Source organism: Pseudorca crassidens, chromosome 3 (assembly GCF_039906515.1).
Source record: "Pseudorca crassidens isolate mPseCra1 chromosome 3, mPseCra1.hap1, whole genome shotgun sequence".
NCBI classification, from domain to species: domain Eukaryota; kingdom Metazoa; phylum Chordata; class Mammalia; order Artiodactyla; family Delphinidae; genus Pseudorca; species Pseudorca crassidens.
Window position 1 is genome coordinate 59713251 of NC_090298.1, and position 21648 is coordinate 59734898.

The window sequence follows — 21648 nt, forward strand, 5'->3', positions numbered from 1 at the left end:
TGCACCTGTTCATTATAATTTAAGGCTCTCCATTATCAAATTCTGACTCTAAGTCTATAAGCCCAGAAATAAAATCACGAGCAATTTCAGTCCATTTATTATATCATGAATTTATAGTTCTGCATCTTCATCTCATGCTGATTGTAAATGGTAAGCTTAATTTTAAAACAGGTAATATGTTCACATGATTATAAAAAGTTTTTAGAAAGGTATTTAGTGAAAAGCATTGTCCCCACCTGTTCTTCAGTATGACCGGTTTCCACTGACCTTGCTTCAAAATCTGGGTAACCTCTTTATGCAATAATAAACAAATATGAATACATACTCTTACTGTTTAACTGTTTTAATTGTTGAATTTAAGTTGAATTAGGCTAACACTGATTACTTGGTGCTATAGACAATATACAATTTCTAGAGTTTAGATAAAGCTTTAAAAGATGCTTACAATATTCTTTTTTTAAAAAAAACCTATTGATCTGTGATTTAAATTTATTTTATTTATTTTTGGCTGCATTGGGTCTTCGTTGCTGCGCACAGGCTCTCTCTAGTTGCGGCGAGTGGGGGCTGTTCTCTTCGTTGTGGTGTGCGGGCCTCTCATTGTGGTGGCTTCTAGAGCCCAGGCTCAGTAGTTGTGGCGCACAGGCTTAGTTGCTCCATGGCATGTGGGATCTTCCCACACCAGGGCTTGAACCCGTGTCCCCTGCATTGGCAGGTGGACTCTTAACCCCTGCGCCACCAGGGAAGCTGCTTACTGAAAACCATTCCCTGTTGTCATGTAAGTTCCTTAAAAAGCAGAGCCCAAGACCACAGTTTATGAGCAACTGCTTTTTTCAGGAGTGTAGATCCAAGGAAGCAGGAGTGAAGGAAAAAGGAAGTGAGATGGGGAAGGGAGAGCCAAGACCAGCGTGATTTACCAAATTGGCCAACACTTGGTATCAGGAACAACTGATTATTTGACCTCAAGAATGGACTAATTCAGGACAATTCATATGGGGAGAAAGTAAGAATTGATCTGTTTACCCCAATGGGATGTTAATTCCAGGCTGCATATGAGTGGAGCCTGCCAGTATCTCAACTCTCTGAGTGGACAGGGAAGCTCTGGGGAGGAGCATGCCCGTGGTACAGGCAGCAGGAGATGAAGTGCTGTTGATTTGTGCTTATTGAAACCCAAGAAGAGCTATTTGCCACCAGTGGTAGCTGGCCACAATCCAAAAGAAGCACTGCATAAGAAGGATCTAATACTCTTTAGGACACAGCCAGATACTTTTATAGTTCAAAAAAGCCTTGGTGTGTCCTTTAGAAAATGGGATATTTGCCAGTCTCACATTTATTCTCTCATGTCCTATTACAACATGAGGCAATAAGAAAAACTATTTCCAATAGTAAAGTTAGAGCACAGGGCTAGGTCATGTTCAGACTGAAAGAGGCTGAAACCATCCACTTCTGTTAAAGATACGGAAACTGAGGCTGTTCACAAGTTCCTCAGAATCCACTCACTTTTATGTGAGCCATAAGTACTTTGGAAAATAGGTAGGGTAGGTAGATCTCATTATTTCACAGATGAGGACCCTGAGATTAATTTAAGTGTCTGGCCCTAGATAACACAGTCAGCCAGCAATAAAAGCATTAGAAGCCTGGTCTTGTTCTCCTAAATCTGTTTGCCCAGATGGTTTCTTCCTATTGGCCAGGCATTAAAAAGTGTCTGCCAGGCCTGGAAGGCCTGAATTGCTGAATTGTCCAGGGCTGTACCATCACAGGACAATGTTTGGATGTTCAGAGCAAAAAAAGGTTCAATGCTATAGAGTTTCAAAAAGGTAAGAAAGAACATTTGAAATAGGATCATCCTAACAGGAAATTTCTTTTGTTTTTTAAAGATTTTTTTTGATGTGAACCATTCTTAAGGTCTTTCTCTATTGAATTTGTTACAATATTGCTTCTGTTTTCTGTTTTGGTTTTTTGGCCACGAGGCATGTGGGAGCTTAGCTTCCCAACCAGGGATTGAACCCACACCCCCTGCACTGGAAGAAGTTAAGTTGAATTAGGCTAACACTAATTACTTGGTGCTGTAGACAATATACAATTTCTAGAGTTTAGATAAAGCTTTAAAAGATGCTTACAATAATCTTTTTTTAAAAAAAACCTATTGATCTGTGATTTAAATTTATTTTATTTATTTTTTTTTGGCTGCATTGGGTCTTCGTTGCTGCGCACAGGCTCTCTCTAGTTGCGGCGAGCAAGGGCTGTTCTCTTCGTTGTGGTGTGCGGGCTTCTCATTGTGGTGGCTTCTAGAGCCACCACTGGACCGCCAGGGAAGTCCCAGTAGGAAATTTCTTTCTGATGTTTCTGTAACTCTGTTATTGTGCTAGTAAAATATTTCTTCCCTTTTAACGTTAAAAACTATTCATAGGTATTGCTATTTCCCCCCTATTTTTAATTGTTAGAGCCCCCCAAAAATGAGGACTAATATATTAAAGTCACAAAAAAACTTTGTGATATTACTCTGGGCTTTTATTTTTTTAATTTTCAAATAAAAATACCTTAGTTTCTATTAGTTTAAATAATTTTTTTAGTAAAGTTCTCTCTCAAAGTTTACTTGGTAACATTGCAAATGATTTAGCCTTTTGGAAATAACACTGCAAAAACAGGATTTATATACTTTGATGATATAATCGGTCACAGGTTGAACCTATTAAAAAAATTAAGGCTAGTTTCTTTTTTTTTTTAGTTTCTTTTTTAATTTAAAAAAGTTTTACTTAATTGCTTAAATAAAAAATCACATTAAAATAATCCTACATATAGTTACAAAGGATGGTACCGCTTGAAAAAGTCTCTTGTAATTTTGAGGAAATTAATATGATGTATCCATGATGTTCTAAGAATATGAAATTTTAAAAACTAAAAATTTCTAATTCTTAGTAAAGCCAGAAGAATTCAACAACCTCACTAGGAACATATTCATTTTAGTCAACCACTTTTATGGACTGAATGCTTGTGAGAGACTGGGTGTGAGTTGATCTGGTTCCGAGAGATCTGGAAGCTGAGGTACTACTTTCAGGGTGAATGGTCCGCGGATATTTTGCTGCAGTAGCTTGCGGAATGGTTTGCTGAAAAGGCAAAAATATGCTTCAACAATTCCATAAAATTATACATACTAAATATCATTTCATTGTCTATAACTTAACCCAACAAACATTAGTACATGTAGATTCCTATTAGGGTCTTCCACTTAGAAAAGTCATCTTTAAAATACTTGAAGTAAAATTATATATATTATATCAAAACATTCACTGTGTATTTCAAAAGCTCTACGATACAGCTTTTGCTTAAAAAAAAATGAATGAAATCTCTTTAAACAAAGATCCTCATGTCAGATTCTGCTTTAATAAGATTTTCTCTTTAAAGAAAAGGAGAAATAACCTCTTTTCTTAGAGTGTTTTATATAAATGTTTCTTCGTACGTAAATAACTGAATAACCATTACAAATGGGAGAGATTCTTGCAACTAAGATGAAATTTTAGTTGCTAACCACCTAACCTGACCCTGACAAAAGAGCTATTTCTCCTCAGGGATGATGGGCAAGAGAACCTGTAGAAACAGATTCATGGTACCACTGGCATCATGATCTACAAAACATGGCACAGGATGAAGTAGCACTAGGAGCAAGCAATTATCCAGCAGATGGAGCTCAAGTGTCAGAAATCTGATGAATGGTTTATTAGTAATTGTCTCTAGTAGTTCTAGTTCTTAGGATCCTGGGATAAAATGAAAAATAAAAATAGCACAGAGGACTGCCACTGTGCCTGCTACACAATCCAAAGTAGGTAACAATGGAAGCAGTTTATGGCTATTGAATTCGTGCCCAATTACTGAAGAGTAACTGAACATACTAAATAAACGAAGGGCAGTTTGAGAGATAAATATCAGAAACAGGGGTTGTAAGTCTTTAGTTCCTTGGTTTTTATTCTGTAAAATATCATTCCAATCAATACAAAAAAACAGGTTGTCTGAATTAAAAATAAACACATGTGCTGTCTTTATATCTTCCTTACCTTATGAACGGACAGTCTCTCTCCCCCATCCCTTTATAAACATCATATGTGCTGATAAAAATAGAAATGAGTTCATTTCTTCTCATCTTTGATACCTAATCTCACATTTTCAAAAATACGGGGAGAAGTCATCTAAGGACTTTCAGAGGCTGTCCAACCTATGAAGGCTAAGATGATCCTCTACCCTCGATGTGTTCAGTTTGGACTTGGTACCTCCATCTCAGTCTGCCACTTCACTGTGGTCACACTTTACCTGAAGCTAAATTTAAACAATCAATCCAGCTTCTTTTGACTTAATCATCTAGTAACAATCTAGTGTTCAGAAGGAAAAGGATTTAAAATCATTCCTTTTATCTTTTTGACATATTAAGCAGACAGGAATGTTGCTTAACACTCAGAATTTATATAGAGGACATTCTTCTTTAAAATCAATCGTTGTTTCTCTTTAGGGATGTGTTCTTGTAACTTTTAGAAATTAAACTTTTTGAGACAATTGTTGATTCATATGCGATTGTAAGAAATAACACAGAGATATCCCATGTATCCTTCTCTAGTAACTTTTTTGTTGTTGTTTTTGCAGTACGCGGGCCTCTCACTGTTGTGGCCTCTCCCGTTGCGGAGCACAGGCTCCGGACACACAGGCTCAGCGGCCATGGCTCACGGGCCCAGCCGCTCCGCAGCATGTGGGATCTTCCCGGACAGGGGCACGAACCCGTGTCCCCTGCATTGGCAGGCGGACTCTCAACCACTGCGCCACCAGGGACGCCCTCTAGTAACTTTTATTAAGTTAAATTTGCTTATGGCTTTACAATTTACAAAGTGCCTTTATACAGCTCATTTAATTTTCATGTTATCTTATTTAATCCTGAATCCTGACAATAACTCTAGGAGCTAAGTACTCTTATTGCTCCCGTTTTACACGTGAAAAAATGGAGGCTCAAATATTTACTTGATTTGTATACGATCACAAAGGCAGTAAGTAGTGAAACTGAGGCACTAACTCAGGGGTTTTTTTTTGGCTTAAATTCCATGTACTTTATATCACGTGAATTTATTGCAACCTGATTTTTTTCCAAATTAGAAATACGTTGACAATTATATTTGAAAATAAGACTTCAAAAAATAAAAAAAAGGAGGAAAACTTAAAAACCATAAAAGTAGGTGTTTCTTAGAGTAAAAAATCTGCTACATGGACAGCACTTAATGAGTAAACAGTTTTTGTCATTTTTTTTTAATTAATGAGAAATCATTTATATACTTTACCCTTTTGGCCATCAATACACTGGATTAATTGTATTTGATAATTTTTATACTATTGAGAAGAAACAATGTTTCTGAAATTAATTTCCTAAAATAGGAAAGGTAGATTTAAAGCAGGTGTGATAATTATAAGTATATAAAGACTGTAATAGTAAAGGTAGAATAAGTACCAGTCATCATGGATTTTGATCTTCTCCTCAACATGTCATTTAAGTGTTTATTAGTCTATCAACTCTCAGGAAGAAGAATTTTTTGACAAGAAGTTATCAAATGCAGACTCACCACTGTGACCGGATGATGTTTTTCCACAACGACGGAGCTCATGGGAGGAGAAACTCCCATTATAGCTAAACTGCTACTGATTCTATTTTTTGAAGCAAAATCACATTTCCCTGTGATCCGGGCTGTGATTGTTCTTCCAGCTTTCTGTTGTGCTGATGTCACAACCCTGGGCCCATACTAAAAAACAAAAAAATATTCAGTTGGTAGAAAATCCATGGCAAAATTTATGGTACTTTTGCTTCTATAACTTATAGAGAAAATACACAGGCACTTAAAATAATTGTCTATGCAACCAACTCTAACATGGGGAAAAATTTTTAAACAATAAGGCAAAAAGCAAAACATAAAACCAAGCACCCCAAACACCCCTTTAACCTTGGTATGCCAACTATTTTATAGGATTTTAGGAACTTCTAAAACTTTATTCTGAAATAATTATAGATTCATAGGAAGTTGCAAAGAGAGCATAGAGAGGTCCTGTGTATTCTTCACCCAGTTTCCTGCAATGATTATATCTTATGTAATTACAATGTCAAAACCAGGAAGCTGATGTTGGAATGATGCCTGGGTATAGATCTATGTCACTTTATCACATGTGTAGATTCCTGTAACTATCACTGCAATCAAGATACAGAACTATTCCATCACCACAAAGCTCTCCCTCGTGCTGTCCTTTCTTTAGAGTCTTACCCATCTCCCTTCCCAAACAATCCCTAATTCTTGAACCGCTAATCTGTTTTATGAACTTCTGACCCTTATGGATAAATCATCATTACTCATATGCTTTTGTGTCCTCCCCTTTTTCTTATGGCATTGTTAATATACTTTTTTTCATGAATAGAGACCAGCTATCATTTTTTTTGAATTTTATTTTTATACAGCAGGTTCTTATTATCTATTTTATACATGAGACAAGCTACCATTTTTAATGAGAGGTTTTTATATCAACAAACTGCAGTTTAACTGTCCCAGTTCTTTTCCTATTATATATAGCAAACTTTTGTTTGCTATATATAAAAGGATTTTTCTTTTTTTTTTTTTTTTGGCTGTACCACGCGGCTTGTGGGATCTTACTTCCCTGACCAGGGGTGGAACCCGGGCCCTCAGCAGTGAAAGCACAGAGCCCTAACCACTGGACCACCAAGGAATTCCTGGATTTTCCTTTTCCTTTGAAAGTTATTTGTAGAATGTATTGCAAAAAGCGAGATGATCATATCAAAAGGTAATGTCAGGTTTTACAGTTTTTGTTGCTTACCGCTGGACAATACACCAGAAAGATTACATTTACGTCAAGAGTAGTACATGTACTCATTTTTTTTTTTCATGATCAACTAATTACATTAGCGGGGCAAAAATCAAAAGGAATAAGAAAAAGGGAAATGACATATTTAAAAAGCCCCAATATTTGTATCTTAATATCTGACATGGAAACAATGCAGATTATTGGTTGAGTACAGGGCTCTGAAGCCAGACTGTCAAAGTCTGAATTACAATTGCATTAGTAATTGTGTCCACTGGCAAGTTACTCTCCCTAAGCCTCAATTTCCTCATGTATGAAACAGGGAGAGCAGGCCCAACTGACTAATGCTAGCCTTTCACTTTCTGTTCAGATGAAGAGCAAAGTTAGAAGAGAAACTTTACTGAATAGCTTAAAAATCCAATTAAAACCCCTCGATTATTTCAAATGGAGTTAGAAAAACTGAAGTGCCATCTGTTGTTCAACTTTGTGAACTGCAATAGTACATTTGCTTGTATAACTGCCTAATATATATATTTTTTCAGTAAACGTGCTGCCGAAGCGAGCACGTTTTTTGAAAATATTTTCCACCATGAAATTCTGATATTTAACATACTGATGTCTGCAGAAAGGAAATAATTTCACAGATGAAAATATTCTTTCACTAGAATGATAATCCTCCCTTCTCCAGTTATTTGTCTCCTGATTCTCTGCAGTTTACTTTCTACACACACCTCCTTTTAGGTACTGGAAATTACTGAAGACTAGAAAAAGTTTTGAATGTTCATAGGAATCCTCTGTGATTCAAATGAAGAGAAAGATAGCCAGGCCTGGATCACAAATCTCTCTTTTCCTGTTCCCAACAATAATGCTTTCATGTAAGGTAAGTAATCCAAGTAATGTATTTGTTTTTACTTTTGTCAATATGGTTCTTTTTAAAAACAAGAAGACATATTTGAGGTAAATCTGAGTATTTTAATTAAATAAGAAAGGAAGAAAACTAGCATGGCACTTACAGATTGATTTACTTGTGATTCTCCTTTCTCTCTAACCCTAAATGCTGTACTTATGTGAATGAAATTGAATGGGTGTCTGTTTTGAAGGAGCAAGATGTAGCTGGAGGGGTGGGGGAAGAAGGGCTGTCTATATAATATTGTGTTTTTCAGGTTTCAAAGACTTCAAAATTATCTCAGGTGACCAAATTGTTTCAAAAAATAAAAAGGGTGGTAAGTACACTCATTCATTTGGTTCTCGTTATGCATGTTCAGATTCAGATACAAACCCAGATGTACAAGTGGTGCAGTCATATTTTAAGAAGGGAATTTTGAAAAATCTAGCTCTATGTGTTATCTGGATATGCAGCATGAATGACAAACCAGAAATAAATACTCACTGTGTTTATTTAAATGAGATCATCAGTATAGGATCACACTTCGAAATGTGTAATCATGAAAAATAAACACAGCTTGAACGCATGTCAGGGTTGAATTTTAGTGTCTTATTTCTAAATCAAAACTCCCACACACATTCAAATTTCTCTTAAGTCATATTTAAGAAATGCAAAATAGCAGATCTCAACATATTTTTCCCCAAAGTTAGTAGCTTCCAAAAGGCAGAAATTCAAGGGACTTCCCTGGTGGTGCAGTGGTTAAGAATCCACCTGCCAATGCAGGGGACATGGGTTCGAGCCCTAGTCCGGGAAGATCCCACATGCCGTGGAGCAACTAAGCCTGTGCACCACAACTACTGAGCCCACGTGCCACAACTACTGAAGCCCGCGCGCCTAGAGCCCATGCTCCGCAACAAGAGAAGCCCGCACACCGCAATGCAGAGTAGCCCCTGCTCACCACAACTAGAGAAAGCCCGCGCACAGCAACAAAGACCCAACGAGACAAAACTAAATTTAAAAAAAAAGAAAAGCAAAAGGCTGGAATACTTCAGATGACCAACTGTCTGGCTGACTCATGCGTCCCTTGGCTGCAGAGAGCTGCCTAGCTCTACAGTACCTTCTAATGGCCTGTGTAACTCTTTTTTTTTTTTTTTTTTTGGCTGCATTGGGTCTTAGTTGCAGCACACGGGATCTTCATTGAGGCACATAGGCTTCTCTCTAGTTGAGGCGTGTGGGCTCCGCAGTGGTGGCGTGCAGGCTTAATTGCCCCATGGCATGTGGTATCTTAGTTCCCTGGCCAGGGATCGAACCCATGTCCCCTGCGTTGGAAGGCGGATTCTTAACCACTGGACCTCCAGGGAAGCCCCTGTAAATCTTAATTAAGACCTAAAACCTACTCTGCCATCTTCCTTCCTCTCATGTAAGTGGTTAGGGTCAGGGAGGAGAGGGAGACAAGCAAATCTGAATCATCCCAGCACCTTTATAGAACTGTACATGCCTTTGTGCCAGATCCAAGCCAGAGTAGGGAAGAAGGGCATAAGGTTTTTGTTTTTTAAACATAATGTTTATTATATGGAAAATTTTTATTTTTTATTTTATTTTTTTTGTTAGTTTCTGCTTTATAACAAAGTGAATCAGTTATACATATACATATGTTCCCATATCTCTTCCCTTTTGCATCTCCCTCCCTCCCACTCTCCCCATCCCACCCCTCTAGGTGGTCACAAACCACCGAGCTGATCTCCCTGTGCTATGCGGCTGCTTCCCACTAGCTATCTACCTTATGTTTGGTAGTGTATATATGTCCATGCCACTCCCTCACTTTGTCACAGCTTACCCTTCCCCCTCCCCATATCCTCAAGTCCATTCTCTAGTAGGTCTGTGTCTTTATTCCCGTCTTGCCCCTAGGTTCTTCATGACATTTTTTTTTCCTTAGATTCCATATATATGTGCTGGCACATGGTATTTGTCTTTCTCTTTCTGACTTACTTCACTCTGTATGACAGACTCTAGGTCTATCCACCTCACTACAAATAGCTCAATTTCGTTTCTTTTTATGGATGAGTAATATTCCATTGTATATATGTGCCACATCTTCTTTATCCATTCCTCCGATGATGGACACTTAGGTTGTTTCCATCTCCTGGCTATTGTAAATAGAGCTGCAATGAACATTTTGGTACATGTCTCTTTTTGAATTATGGTTTTCTCAGGGTATATGCCCAGTAGTGGGATTGCTGGGTCATATGGTAGTTCTATTTGTAGTTTTTTTAAGGAACCTCCATACTGTTCTCCATAGTGGCTGTACCAATTCACATTCCCACCAGCAGTGCAAGAGTGTTCCCTTTTCTCCACACCCTCTCCAGCATTTATTGTTTCTAGATTTTTTGATGATGGCCATTCTGATCGGTGTGAGATGGTATCTCATTGTAGTTTTGATTTGCATTTCTCTAAGGGCATAGGGTTTTTTTTAAAAAAAAAGCCGTGCAGAGGTGAGTCTGATAAGCTTGGCCTGTATCCCTGTGCCCTTCACTTGAGAGACACTGAAGAATACAGGTTTAATGACAGGAGGCCGAGAAGTCAGAACCACAGTATGCATATTAATAGCTTGATTAATTTAACTTCAGGTAAATTCTCCCACAAATACGCCATCCTCATTCAGTACTCTTCCCCCTCTATGGACTCCTCTATTAGCAGCTAGTGACTTTAGGAAAAACAATTCCTATCTTCATTCCAATTATAAATGAAAACTTAAAACCTAACCAAGATGGAGTCACTACAGAGTAGTGTTAATATGTCTGCATCCAGGAAAAGGGAAGCTGTAGTTAAATAAGAATATACAAAAAGGCCATTAGCCTCCTAAGCCCTTGAAAGTACCCACTAATTTCCTTTAAAATTAATAAGTTCTTCATTTTTGTTTAATTATCACTATTGTAATAGAAGTTTCAGGTATTATTTTCATTACAAATTCATGTTTTAGCTACTTTGTGTATTAAATATTTTCTGTGGATTGGCCTAAAGACCACATAGACTCTTTTCTCCATGGGAAAATATGTTCTGAGTTCAAAATATCCAATATACAAACAAGTTTGGAAACTTTTTCCCAACATAGGCACCTGAGTTAACTGTACTGACCATTTCTTCCTGTGTAGAGGAAGCTGTAGCTGTCGGTGCAGCGCCATGAGGAGCAGAAACAGGAAGGTGAACAGAGGAAGTGGAAGCAGCCCTGGCAGGAGTGATGGAAGCAGCAGAGGGAAAGGCAGCAGTGCAGGTGGCTCCCAGGGCTGCCGCTGGTGGGGATGGTGGCACTGCAATTGCTGAGGGCATTGGAGGAGCTGAAGGATCCAAATGAGAAGAATGTTCTTTTCCTTGAACACCAGGACCATACTCTTCCCTTTTATTATTTGTGAAGTCTGTCCCTATAAATCACAAATTAATTCCATTAACACTCTTCCAAGTTAAGATTACTTCTATCTTCCCAACAATGAAAATACATAATCTCCAAAATGGCCTGGTATTTAGATCTTTAGAATAGTTTTCTGATATCACCATACCCTCTTCATTTACCATCTATTGCTCTTAGCCTAACAAAACCAATGTATTTTTAATTCTTGATTTTTTCAGCAAACAATAATAAATCAATAAGTAACACTAAAATCTTTACTTTTTGATACTGTAAAAGAAATGAGTTCTTGCAGGTAGATTATATGTCATGAATTAAGAGCATATTTGCACACTTAACTGATTTTAGTGACACATATATAGAAACGTTCTCTCAAAACTGAACCTTAATCTTAGATCAAAGGAATAAATAATGTCAGCTTCCAGAAGCCAGGATAAAGAGTCCTATTCTAGATTTCCACCCCCCAGCATTAGAATTTGGTTAAAATTTCCATTTAAGACTATATCTTCGGGGCTTCCCTGGTGGCGCAGTGGTTAAGAATCCACCTGCCAATGCAGGGGACACGGGTTCGATCCCTGGTCCGGGAAGATCCCATATGCCACGGAGCAACTAAGCCTGTGGGCCACAACTACAGAGCCTGTGCGCCACAATTACTGAAGCCCACACACCGAGAGCCTGTGCTCCGCGACAAGAGAAGTCACCGCAATAAGAAGCCCGCGCACCGCAACTACAGAAAGCCCGTGTGCATCAACGAAGACCCAACATAGCCAAAAATAAATAAAATTAAAAAAAAAAAGACTATATCTTCCTGGTACCAAACATCAGGGTGAGGATTTCAATATTCAGTCACTGAGATGTTTCAGAATATATGAATAGAGGGCATTATGTAGCCCTATGCTGAAAAGGTTTTCCGTGTTGTCCTCATTCCAGAAATTCCAGAAATTTGGACTTCTGTATAAGTTCCATCCAGAAATTTGGACTTATGTATAAGTTCTTGTCTTAGACTATCTTTACATAAAATAGAGCAATAGTTACTTCATTAACAAAGTTTAATGAGGATTACAATGCATAGGTCCTTTGAAATAATTTGATGAAAGAGATGAATTCAACATATACTGCTTTTGCTTTGAAAACAAAACACACACACACACTGAGTTTTAACATGTTTTTCATAGAAAGTGACTGATTGTCTCTTTTTTTAGGTGGGTGGCAGACTTATGTGGAACCAGTATAGTAATTATTCTCGCTTTAACTGGGTATGTTTTTCAGTTGGAAAGCATTTTTCTACTGTTCCTAAAACTACTTTAAAAATTGGCAGGTATCCCTTTAAAGGCCATTTGTATTGACATATTTTGTCTACCTCATAGAAACTTTTATCTAAGCTATAAGATTGATTAAGATATTGTACAACATGAGATGCACTGCAGATTATGGCTAGCAGAGAATCAAAAGAGATAAAAAATATATATTTATTTTGCTCTAACAAGTAGAGCAGTACATTAGAAACCACTGTATCATTAAAATCTGCATTATAAAAAACAATTGCTTTGGCTTCCCTGGTGGCGCAGTGGTTGAGAGTCCGCCTGCCGATGCAGGGGACACGGGTTCGTGCCCCGGTCCGGGAAGATCCCACATGCCGCGGAGCGGCTGGGCCCGTGAGCCATGGCCGCTGAGCCTGCGCGTCCGGAGCCTGTGCTCCGCAACGGGAGAGGCCACAACAGTGAGAGGCCCGCGTACCGCAAACAAAAAAAAAATTGCTTTAAGGGGGCCGGAAGTAATTTTTTTTTTCTTGTGAGAATTTATTTTTAAAATTTATTTTTGGCTGCCTTGGGTCTTCGTTGCTGTGCACGGGCTTTCTCTAGTTGTGGTGAGCAGGGGCTACTCTTCGTTGCGGTTCGCGGGGTTCTCATTGCGGTGGCTTCTCTTGTTGCAGAGCATGGGCTCTAGGTGCGTGGGCTTCAGTAATTGTGGCATGCGGGCTCAGTAGTTGTGGTCTGCAGGCTCTAGAGCGCAGGCTCAGTAGTTGTTGTACACGGGCTTAGTTGCCCTGCAGCATGTGGGATCTTCCCGGACCAGGGCTCAAACCCGTGTCCCCTGCATTGGCAGGTGGATTCTTAACCACTGTGCCACCAGGGAAGTCCCTCTTGTGAGAATTTTTAAAAATTTATTTTAATAGCTGTTATTAAAATGCCACAAGACAAATATCACAGAGCAAATCCAGCATTACATTACACTGAACTTTTGCCTTTGGTAGCTCCATCAACACTAGTGTGTACTGCTAACATGTGTCTTACTAGTCCTGTTTATCTTTATTACCCATTGTTATGGTAAACAAAGCACAAGGGGACTTCCCTGGCAGTCCAGTGGTTAAGACTCCGTGCTTCCAGTGCAGGGGGTGCAGGTTTGATCCCTGGTCGGGGAACTAAGATCCCACATGCCGCACGGCACAGCCAAAATTAAACAAAACGAAACAAAGCACAAGGCCACTGAAAACAGCTGGGATCCCATAACCTGGCATTAGCTGCAGATGACAGTAGACTTAAAAGCAATAGGAGCAAAATAAATCATGTTGTATAATTATCAGAATACATTTTCTCCAAGTCCTGTTATGGATATATGCCTGTAAGAGACATAGCTGTATTTGAATTTAAAATTTAAGACAGTAAATTTATTAAGGTGGTAAGACACTCTGTCCTAAGTAAATTCGTAACCTTCTTAAGTAGGTTACGAGAAATAGATTTCTTGCAATTGAATGTAGCAAGTTCTAATGATTATAATTTCTCACTGTACTTGTGAAACCCAGTATCTGTTACAAGTAGATAATTAAATTCTTCAATTTAATATATACAACTTGCTAACAATTACAAACGAAAGCAGACTATCCAATCATTGGGGACGGTAAGTTTGTTTTTAGCATTAATACTCAATTAAAATACGATTTACTAGAGAAATCAAGTACTCATTTGGGTATTAGCAAGATAAACCATTCAGCTTCAAGATTCTATGATTCTAAGTTTCTAACTTGCATGTGGGCCACATACCATGACTGTCTGAGAAAGAAAACGATTTGCCTCAACTCACTACCATCTATAGCGTGCACAATTGAAATAAAAACTGTTTATTGATGCTTTAAAATGAGGGCATAACAAGCACAGACAAGTTATTCACAGGACTGAAATCATATTAATGATGGTACAAAATGAAATTGTCTCAATAAATAAACTGAGTTTCAAACAGGATTTAATATGAGGAAATACTGCAAAAATGTTCAATGTGTACATGAAACTTTGGAGGCTGACTTAAGACTGCAGTAATTATATCATGAGTATCCTCTTACATGTTTAAGTATTTTTTGTCTTTTAAAGTGCTTTCAATTATATTTCACTGCATTCTCACAAGAATCCTCTATGAAGCAGGTAAGGAAGATTTATATTATCTTCTTTGTTCAGAGAAGAAAACTAAAACCCAGTGAGGAAAATAGGCCTTCTTGTAAATTGGTGGCAAAGCTGTTCTAAGCCATGTGGATGACAAAAGCCACTCAGATCCTAGCCAATACATGGACCTTTCTTGACATAGAATTATTTTACTCAACTTCTATAGATAGGCCGATATGTATACTTGTTGAAAATGAGTTCTAGTTGAGGACTCTCTTGCACTGGAAGACAAGCAATTTTTAAAAAATGGGAAACCATGAATAGACAAGAAATATTTAATAATGAAAACAGTCTAAGGAATTTGGCTACTTAGAAAAAAACAGAAATGAAATTTTATACTTAAAGGCATTACCATTATAGTTAAAAGAGCCTTAAAATAATGTTATACATTCAAAGCATTATTATAACATTGAGCCTAAATACTTGAGTTAACAGTTTACTTGATCAGATATAAGATACTGTAAGTAACCATGACTGAGAGAATTTTCATGGCAGATTTAAAACTGAATATAACACCATGATATTAAAAATAGCAGTGCCTGGATAAGACATAGGTACTGCAGAAAATCAGTACTGCAGACCACACCAATCACTGAAATCTCCTCAAACCCTTTTTGAAAGTAAGCAGAGAATCTTAAACAAAATACTAACCTGTATCACCTCTGCTTTGAAATATAGTCATGGCTTCAAGATTTAATGCACATACACCCCTCATGAAAGCTTTCTTCATGGAATCTTCAAAGTGCTCTTTTTCATGCTGCATCCTTTGGATCTCAGCTTTTGCATTTTCCAAAGCTCCAGATAACTAAAATCAGGAAAATTTTTAAAAAGAAGAGAAAAAATTGAGACACAAGGAAGAATATCTATTGTTTAAAAAAAAAAAGAGACTTATACTGTGAAGTTATTTTTGTGTGAAATACTAAAATCACTTTACCACATACCTCTTCTGCTGTGTCTCAATTTATTTTAAAAGATGCATCTAACCTCTATTGTCTCCATCAACAAACCATTTTCATTCCTAACCATAAAGTCAGGGTTTAAACAAAGGGAATTTTACACCAGTCCCAATCCTGATTGATGTGTTCTAATTATACAGAATGATGTTATTTCTCACCATAAAATTTTTATGTAGGATACTAAACAAAATATATTAAGAGCCCCAAACAGCCCTCACCCCTTCAGAAAAAAATAACTAAACGCCTGCAACAGTAACAGTTTTTTTTTTTTTTTTTTTAACTAGATGTTATCTATAGAATTTAAAGTGCAAAGTGCCATTAGGTACAACACTTTCCCACAGACCAAATCTAAAGGGACTGCATGGGACTTCCCTGGTGGCGCAGTGGTTAAGAATCCACCTGCCGATGCAAGGGGCATGGGTTCGAGCCCTGGTCCGGGAAGATCCCACATGCTACAGAGCAACTAAGCCCATGCACCACAACTACTGAAGCCCTTGCGCCTAGAGCCTGTACTCTGCAACAAGAGAAGCCACTGCAATGAGAAGTCTGCGCACCGCAACGAAGAGCAGCCCCCGCTCTCTGCAACTAGAGAAAGCCCAGCGCAACAATGAAGACCCAATGCAGCCAAAAATAAAAATAAATTAAAATAAATTAAAAAAAATAAAAAAGGGACTGCGTTTTTGCATGTCATTTTCAATTGCAGAAAATTATTTGCATAATAAAACTTTAAGAATTTAGTGTTATAATGATGAAAAAATTTTTTTCCTCTTAATATTTGATTTCAAGAGGCCTACTGCATTCTTTAGTATGGTTTTATTTTCATTTTGGGTCTCAAACGTTTTCCCATGGAAACAATGTTAATATTATTGTTATAAGTCTAAATAACTTCAATTTATATACAAACACTTTATACCAACATTATAAAAACACAGTACACTTAAAATAACATCAGGATAAACACTTTTGTTTTTGGTCTTTATTTCTGGCTAAATAAAGGCCAAAAGAAGCCTAAGAAAGTATGCTTTCTTAGAGATGTAAGGATCTGTGGCTGATTTACATTTCCAAGAGAAATGTACATGCAAGAGATTTAACACAGGTTTGGAGGTCAAAGTTATAACTACTTAAAAGAACAAATAAGTCTGTAAGTCTGACTAGTACTGTTCGTTCCCAGTAGTCTCATTTGAACCCACACTGCACTGAATGAAATTGGAGAAATGGGTTACTCTGCCTAACTGTAAACTAAGAGTGAGTGATGCTACTCATCTTTTTTACTTTTATTAAAAAAGTGAAAAAAAAAGTTTACCACTGCAACTTTGGCTTCATAGTCATTGGAAATCTGGACACAGACTTCCTCAGCTCTTGCTTGGCAAGCTCGTTCCACCACTTCTTTCCACTGCTTCTGTACTATGGCCCGCCAGCCTCTCCAGACTTTCTTCAGTAAAGTTCTCTGGAAGTACTGGTCAGCTAGTTTACTTTCATAAACCTAAACGAAAGTAATATACAACCTCAAAAACACAGTGGACTGGTAAAATATACTGGCAGTAGTAACAAAAAACATCAGCCTGCGGGAAGCAGGGTACATGCATTATCATTTAATACTGTGTAATCGTGTTCTTCTCATGTGCAGATGGGAGGACAGGCTTAAAGAGGTTAAGCAACCTGCCTAGGTCACACAGGCAGAAAGGGAAAAGCCAACCTTGCCTCATTCCAGAGCCTAAGCTCTTATCCATTACATCATTGCTTTATGCAACTAATCAAGGTAGGGGGAAAACAAAAAACAAATGAAAGAAAATGAGTTAACTTGCCCCTTGCCATCTTGGTTATGAATTCGCATGACCTTTTAGCTGAAAACAGGGCTAGGAGCTGGAAGGCAGAAAGGGTGGTGACTGTGGCTCCAGATGGCCCTGCTTTCTCTACAGCTTGGTGGCCACCACCATAAGCAGATTAATTTAATTTACATACTTTACCATCATATTTAGTACCAAAATGATCCTAGTAGGAACATATGCTATTCTTCTTTTATCAATGAATTTAAATTCTTTTGAAGGAGCATATCCAATTTTTGATTTTCTTAAAAAAATTTTTTATTCAAAAACTGATGGCAACTTCAACTATTTCAACTAACAGTTGAACATATTCTCATTATGTCACCCAATAAATAACTTTCAAAATATGACTCAGTTTTAAATAGCTCTTTTAAATATGGTTAATGTAGATTTAATCTATTGGGATTAATTTTAAAAAAGAAGCACTAATAAGTATTCTTAAAGGAGAAATCCTATTCCATGACAGTAACAGCCTTTTCCTTAAATATTAATCTCTTGGAACTAAATGCACAAAGATTACTCCATGACTCACATGGGCATCATATATAAAAAAATTATATATATATATATAATCTCCATCCCCTACACTCTTTGAGTCTCTGTATTCTGCCTTCTTGTGGGATACATATATACTTTCATACTTTTCTACTTCTGATACAATAACTTACTATTCTCAGCTTATATTTATACTGATATACTGATTCAGCTCACTTTTTTTTTAACATTTTTATTGGAGTATAATTGCTTTACAATGGTGTGTTAGTTTCTGCTTTATAACAAAGTGAATCAGTTATACATATACATATATCCCCATATCTCCTCCCTCTTGCGTCTCCCTCCCTCCCACCCTCCCCTCTAGGTGGTCACAAAGCACCGAGCTGATCTCCCTGTGCTATGCGGCTGATTCAGCTCACTTAATTAAAAGATATTCAAGTTTAAATTATATATAAACTAAGGATAATTTTTAAAAAGCTTATGGACATGAATTTCTTTAATTCTTATTAAGGCAAGTTATGCAACAAACATGCAATTTTATAATTACAGTATTGCCTCTTTATGAAGATGATATATTCAGGTATTTTAGAAGTAGAACTAATATAGGAAGCATATGATATGCTAAAGGTGATAAATTCATGTGATTACATCTGAAGTCAAATTTGTTAAAGGGGATTCCACCACCAGGACATCTGTAATTTAGGTACAGTTCTTACTAACCTACTATGAAGTAGAAAATGATATATCAATAAGTCTATAAAATATAAGAAGTATTTTTTCCCAAGCCATACCAAAAATCAAGTTCCTTTAAAACAAGAGTAACATTAAATTGTTAATTCATTTTGACTTACTAAAAAAAATCTTTCTTTGACTTGAACAAAAGTTCTAATACATGATTCTAAATGCTTCTGAGTTCAGAAGTCTAATAAGTGTCAGTCAGCTTTTCTTTTTCACACTTACGTCCTGTCTGGATTTGACATGGCTGATTTGCCAGCGGAAGAATGTTCTCATCAACTCTATCCTTTCCTTTTGCTTGCCTATGGCATGAGACAAGCTAGAAATCACCTGTAAACAGCAATTAGTAAAAGGTTTTTTTTATATATCAAAAAATGCTACAGAGAATACTTATGGATCACTACTGTATTCATCTACTTAACCTCATTAAAAAACTTTCCCATATGAATACACTACTTATCAATGAATGAAGGGGAACAAAAGAGGAAAGAAATCTTCATTATGTGTATCCTGGTAATAATAAAATGTTTATATACAGTATATGAAAATTAATATGATCACTGGAATTTAATTCAAGAAAAACAACCATACATTTGAGAGTTTTACTACGTATACAAAATGTTTTTATTCACTAGACTTGAGGGCAGAGACCAGGTTTAAAATATCTTTCTAGCCCCTAAATACCTTCAATACCTTGGATTAGAAGTTTCTCAATAATTGTTTAATGATTTTCTGGATTCAACAAACTCATAAAAGCAAATAATTGTTACACTTTGATGTACTTTTTCAGTGATATTATTCCTGTTCTTTAAAAAAAAAATCTATGAAGGCTTTTAAATCCTGAATAATTTTTTTTTTTTTTTTTGCGGTACACGGGCCTCTCACTGCTGTGGCCTCTGCCGTTGTGGAGCACAGGCTCCGGACGCGCAGGCCCAGCAGCCATGGCTCACGGGCGCAGCCGCTCCACGGCATGTGGGATCTTCCCAGACTGGGTCATGAACCCGCGTCCCCTGCATCAGCAGGCGGACTCTCAACCACTGTGCCACCAGAGAAGCCCAATATTCTTTCTTATAAAGAACTGAGTAACTGAAATATATATCTAAAAATGGTCCCATTAAAAAGAGATTTGGTAAATTAGGCATATTTACTGAGAGACAGTCTGGTTCTTTAAATAATTTTCAAAAGTGGAAAAGGGCAGGAATTCTAAGATACTAGTAATAGTCCATTAAACTGTGTAGTGGCACATGGCTGTTCACTTTATTTTCAAAAACTGGACATGCATATATACTCTTTTTGCGTGTGACACTTTTGAAATAAAAAAATTAAATTTAATAAAATATTTTAAAACCTTAGGAGAGAATTTTGAGGGTAATAGAGAAAATGACTGACATTAGTATCTATTGTTTCAAAAAAGCAAACTACGTAAAATGATCAATTTTACATTGCACCCTATAGCACCCCCAAAAAAGTATATTTAAAAAAACCAATAATCTTATCTAGTTCATTAAAACAGTGAGTGCTGCATCTGCAGACAAGTAGCTGAGGTGTCTGCTGTGAGTCCCTCTTCTCTGAAGGTCACCATCCTCCTGGGGGAGCTACAGATTTGCTGCCCATCTGCTTTGTTCAAGGTGCTGTTGGGAAGCACAAAATTAGCCCAGATTTGAACCCTACTCTCAAGTTCTTAAGAGGCTGACAGAAAGTGAAATAAACAGTGCTCTTGTGCTTATCAACAAAATGAAGGACTTCATTAATGAATAAAGACATATCACAGATAGAATGTGGGATACTTATGCCCCTCCGAAAGGATGGTTGAAAATGTGGGTAATGCTGGTTCCCTGACATTCTGTTAAGGGCAGTTAGGAAGAAAAGATTGGGAAGAAAAGACTAGTGTTCCCACACTTAATATGCACTCTTAGAGCACACAAAACGTGATGGCAAAGATAAAATGACGTGATCCTGGCACATTTAATGTGAAGAATAAATCTTGTTTCTATGCATCTATTTTTCTACCAGTTTCTGAAATGATATTCCCTTTGTATCTTGTAATGATCTAAACAATCAGTTCCTGGCATTTATTACCCAGCAAGACATTTACTGAATCTCAGTTAAAAAGCAGTATGAAAAAGAAGACCTCATCTTTTCTCCCAATGGAGACTTCATAGGTTTTTTGCAGCTCCTTCAAGCTGTTGATCTGGCTGCACAGTTGTTTTATATCTGCTGCATGCTTTTCTCTCTCTTTTTTCATTTCCATTCGGTGCCAGTCAATAAAATTAAGTCTCCATTTACTTAGTTCAGATATGATGTTTGTCTGAAAAATAAATATACTGACAATTAAGTAGTCTGTTCCTTAATACCGCTTCATAAAATGACACTGAAATTAAGAAAAAATTTTTAAAAATCAGAACAATCAACATAAGAGCTATTAAAAAAAAATCCACTAATGAAAACATCTGCAAGTTCAACAGTCACAGCTCTTCTTAGTTCACATTCACCATACTAAGGACATGATTTTTTTCCCTATTTTAAGTTACTTTGTATGAAACGTTAGTGTCATTAAAATATTTTTTAGGTCTCATTCATTAATAAACAGTTCCTTTGTTTACTCAAGGACTTAAATATCCATATTAAGGTGGATCAGACAAAAAGGAAATGCAGGACTATGGCCTAGGCTGAGCCACAGGACTGGGATATTATTTAGATAGAGATGAACAGTGGAAACCATTGGAGTTGATGTTTTCTTCCTCCAAATCATTCATCACAACAGCCACCTTACAACAAATTGCTAAGACTGATCCCTTTTCACCCTACTGACTGGTATAAATAAAAAGACCAAATAATCATGTTATCAAAAAACTGGATAACAGTATTAAAAAACTGGGTAACAGTATGGTTAACTGAACATAGGACAATTTTTAAATGGTTGGTGGTACATTACTCCAATGGACTTAACGCCACGATTAGAAGTATGAAACCTGTTCCCTGGAGAAAAATGATAGAAATTATACTAAAAGATTACTTCTAGAATTTAAGGTTCCAAATAATGGAGAAAATATAGATGCCACAAAACTCTCATGACCATAAT

The 21648-nt window shown here is 37.0% G+C and overlaps 1 protein-coding gene and 1 long non-coding RNA gene across 6 annotated transcripts in view; one reads left to right on the plus strand and one right to left on the minus strand.

The window, feature by feature from the left end:
* Window positions 1-81: 81 nt before the first annotated feature.
* The window catches only part of POC5 (POC5 centriolar protein), a 35794-nt gene continuing 14227 nt past the window's right edge, over window positions 82-21648 (minus strand). For 4 of the 5 annotated variants that reach the window (XM_067731035.1, XM_067731033.1, XM_067731034.1 and 1 more), the window contains 7 exons: window positions 20698-20874; window positions 18792-18896; window positions 16814-16993; window positions 15206-15359; window positions 10853-11136; window positions 5592-5768; window positions 82-3104 (listed from right to left, as the gene is read on the minus strand). In XM_067731035.1, coding sequence (XP_067587136.1) covers window positions 2961-3104; window positions 5592-5768; window positions 10853-11136; window positions 15206-15359; window positions 16814-16993; window positions 18792-18896; window positions 20698-20874 — 1221 coding nt within the window. In that variant the 3' untranslated portion in view covers window positions 82-2960. The remainder of the gene's footprint in view (window positions 3105-5591; window positions 5769-10852; window positions 11137-15205; window positions 15360-16813; window positions 16994-18791; window positions 18897-20697; window positions 20875-21648) is intronic. The other variant, XM_067731036.1, reaches the window with a different exon arrangement.
* On the plus strand, window positions 7114-11002 carry LOC137221404 (uncharacterized). Its single transcript, XR_010941989.1, has 3 exons — window positions 7114-7711; window positions 7995-8054; window positions 10870-11002. It is a non-coding gene; the product is annotated as an uncharacterized lncRNA (long non-coding RNA).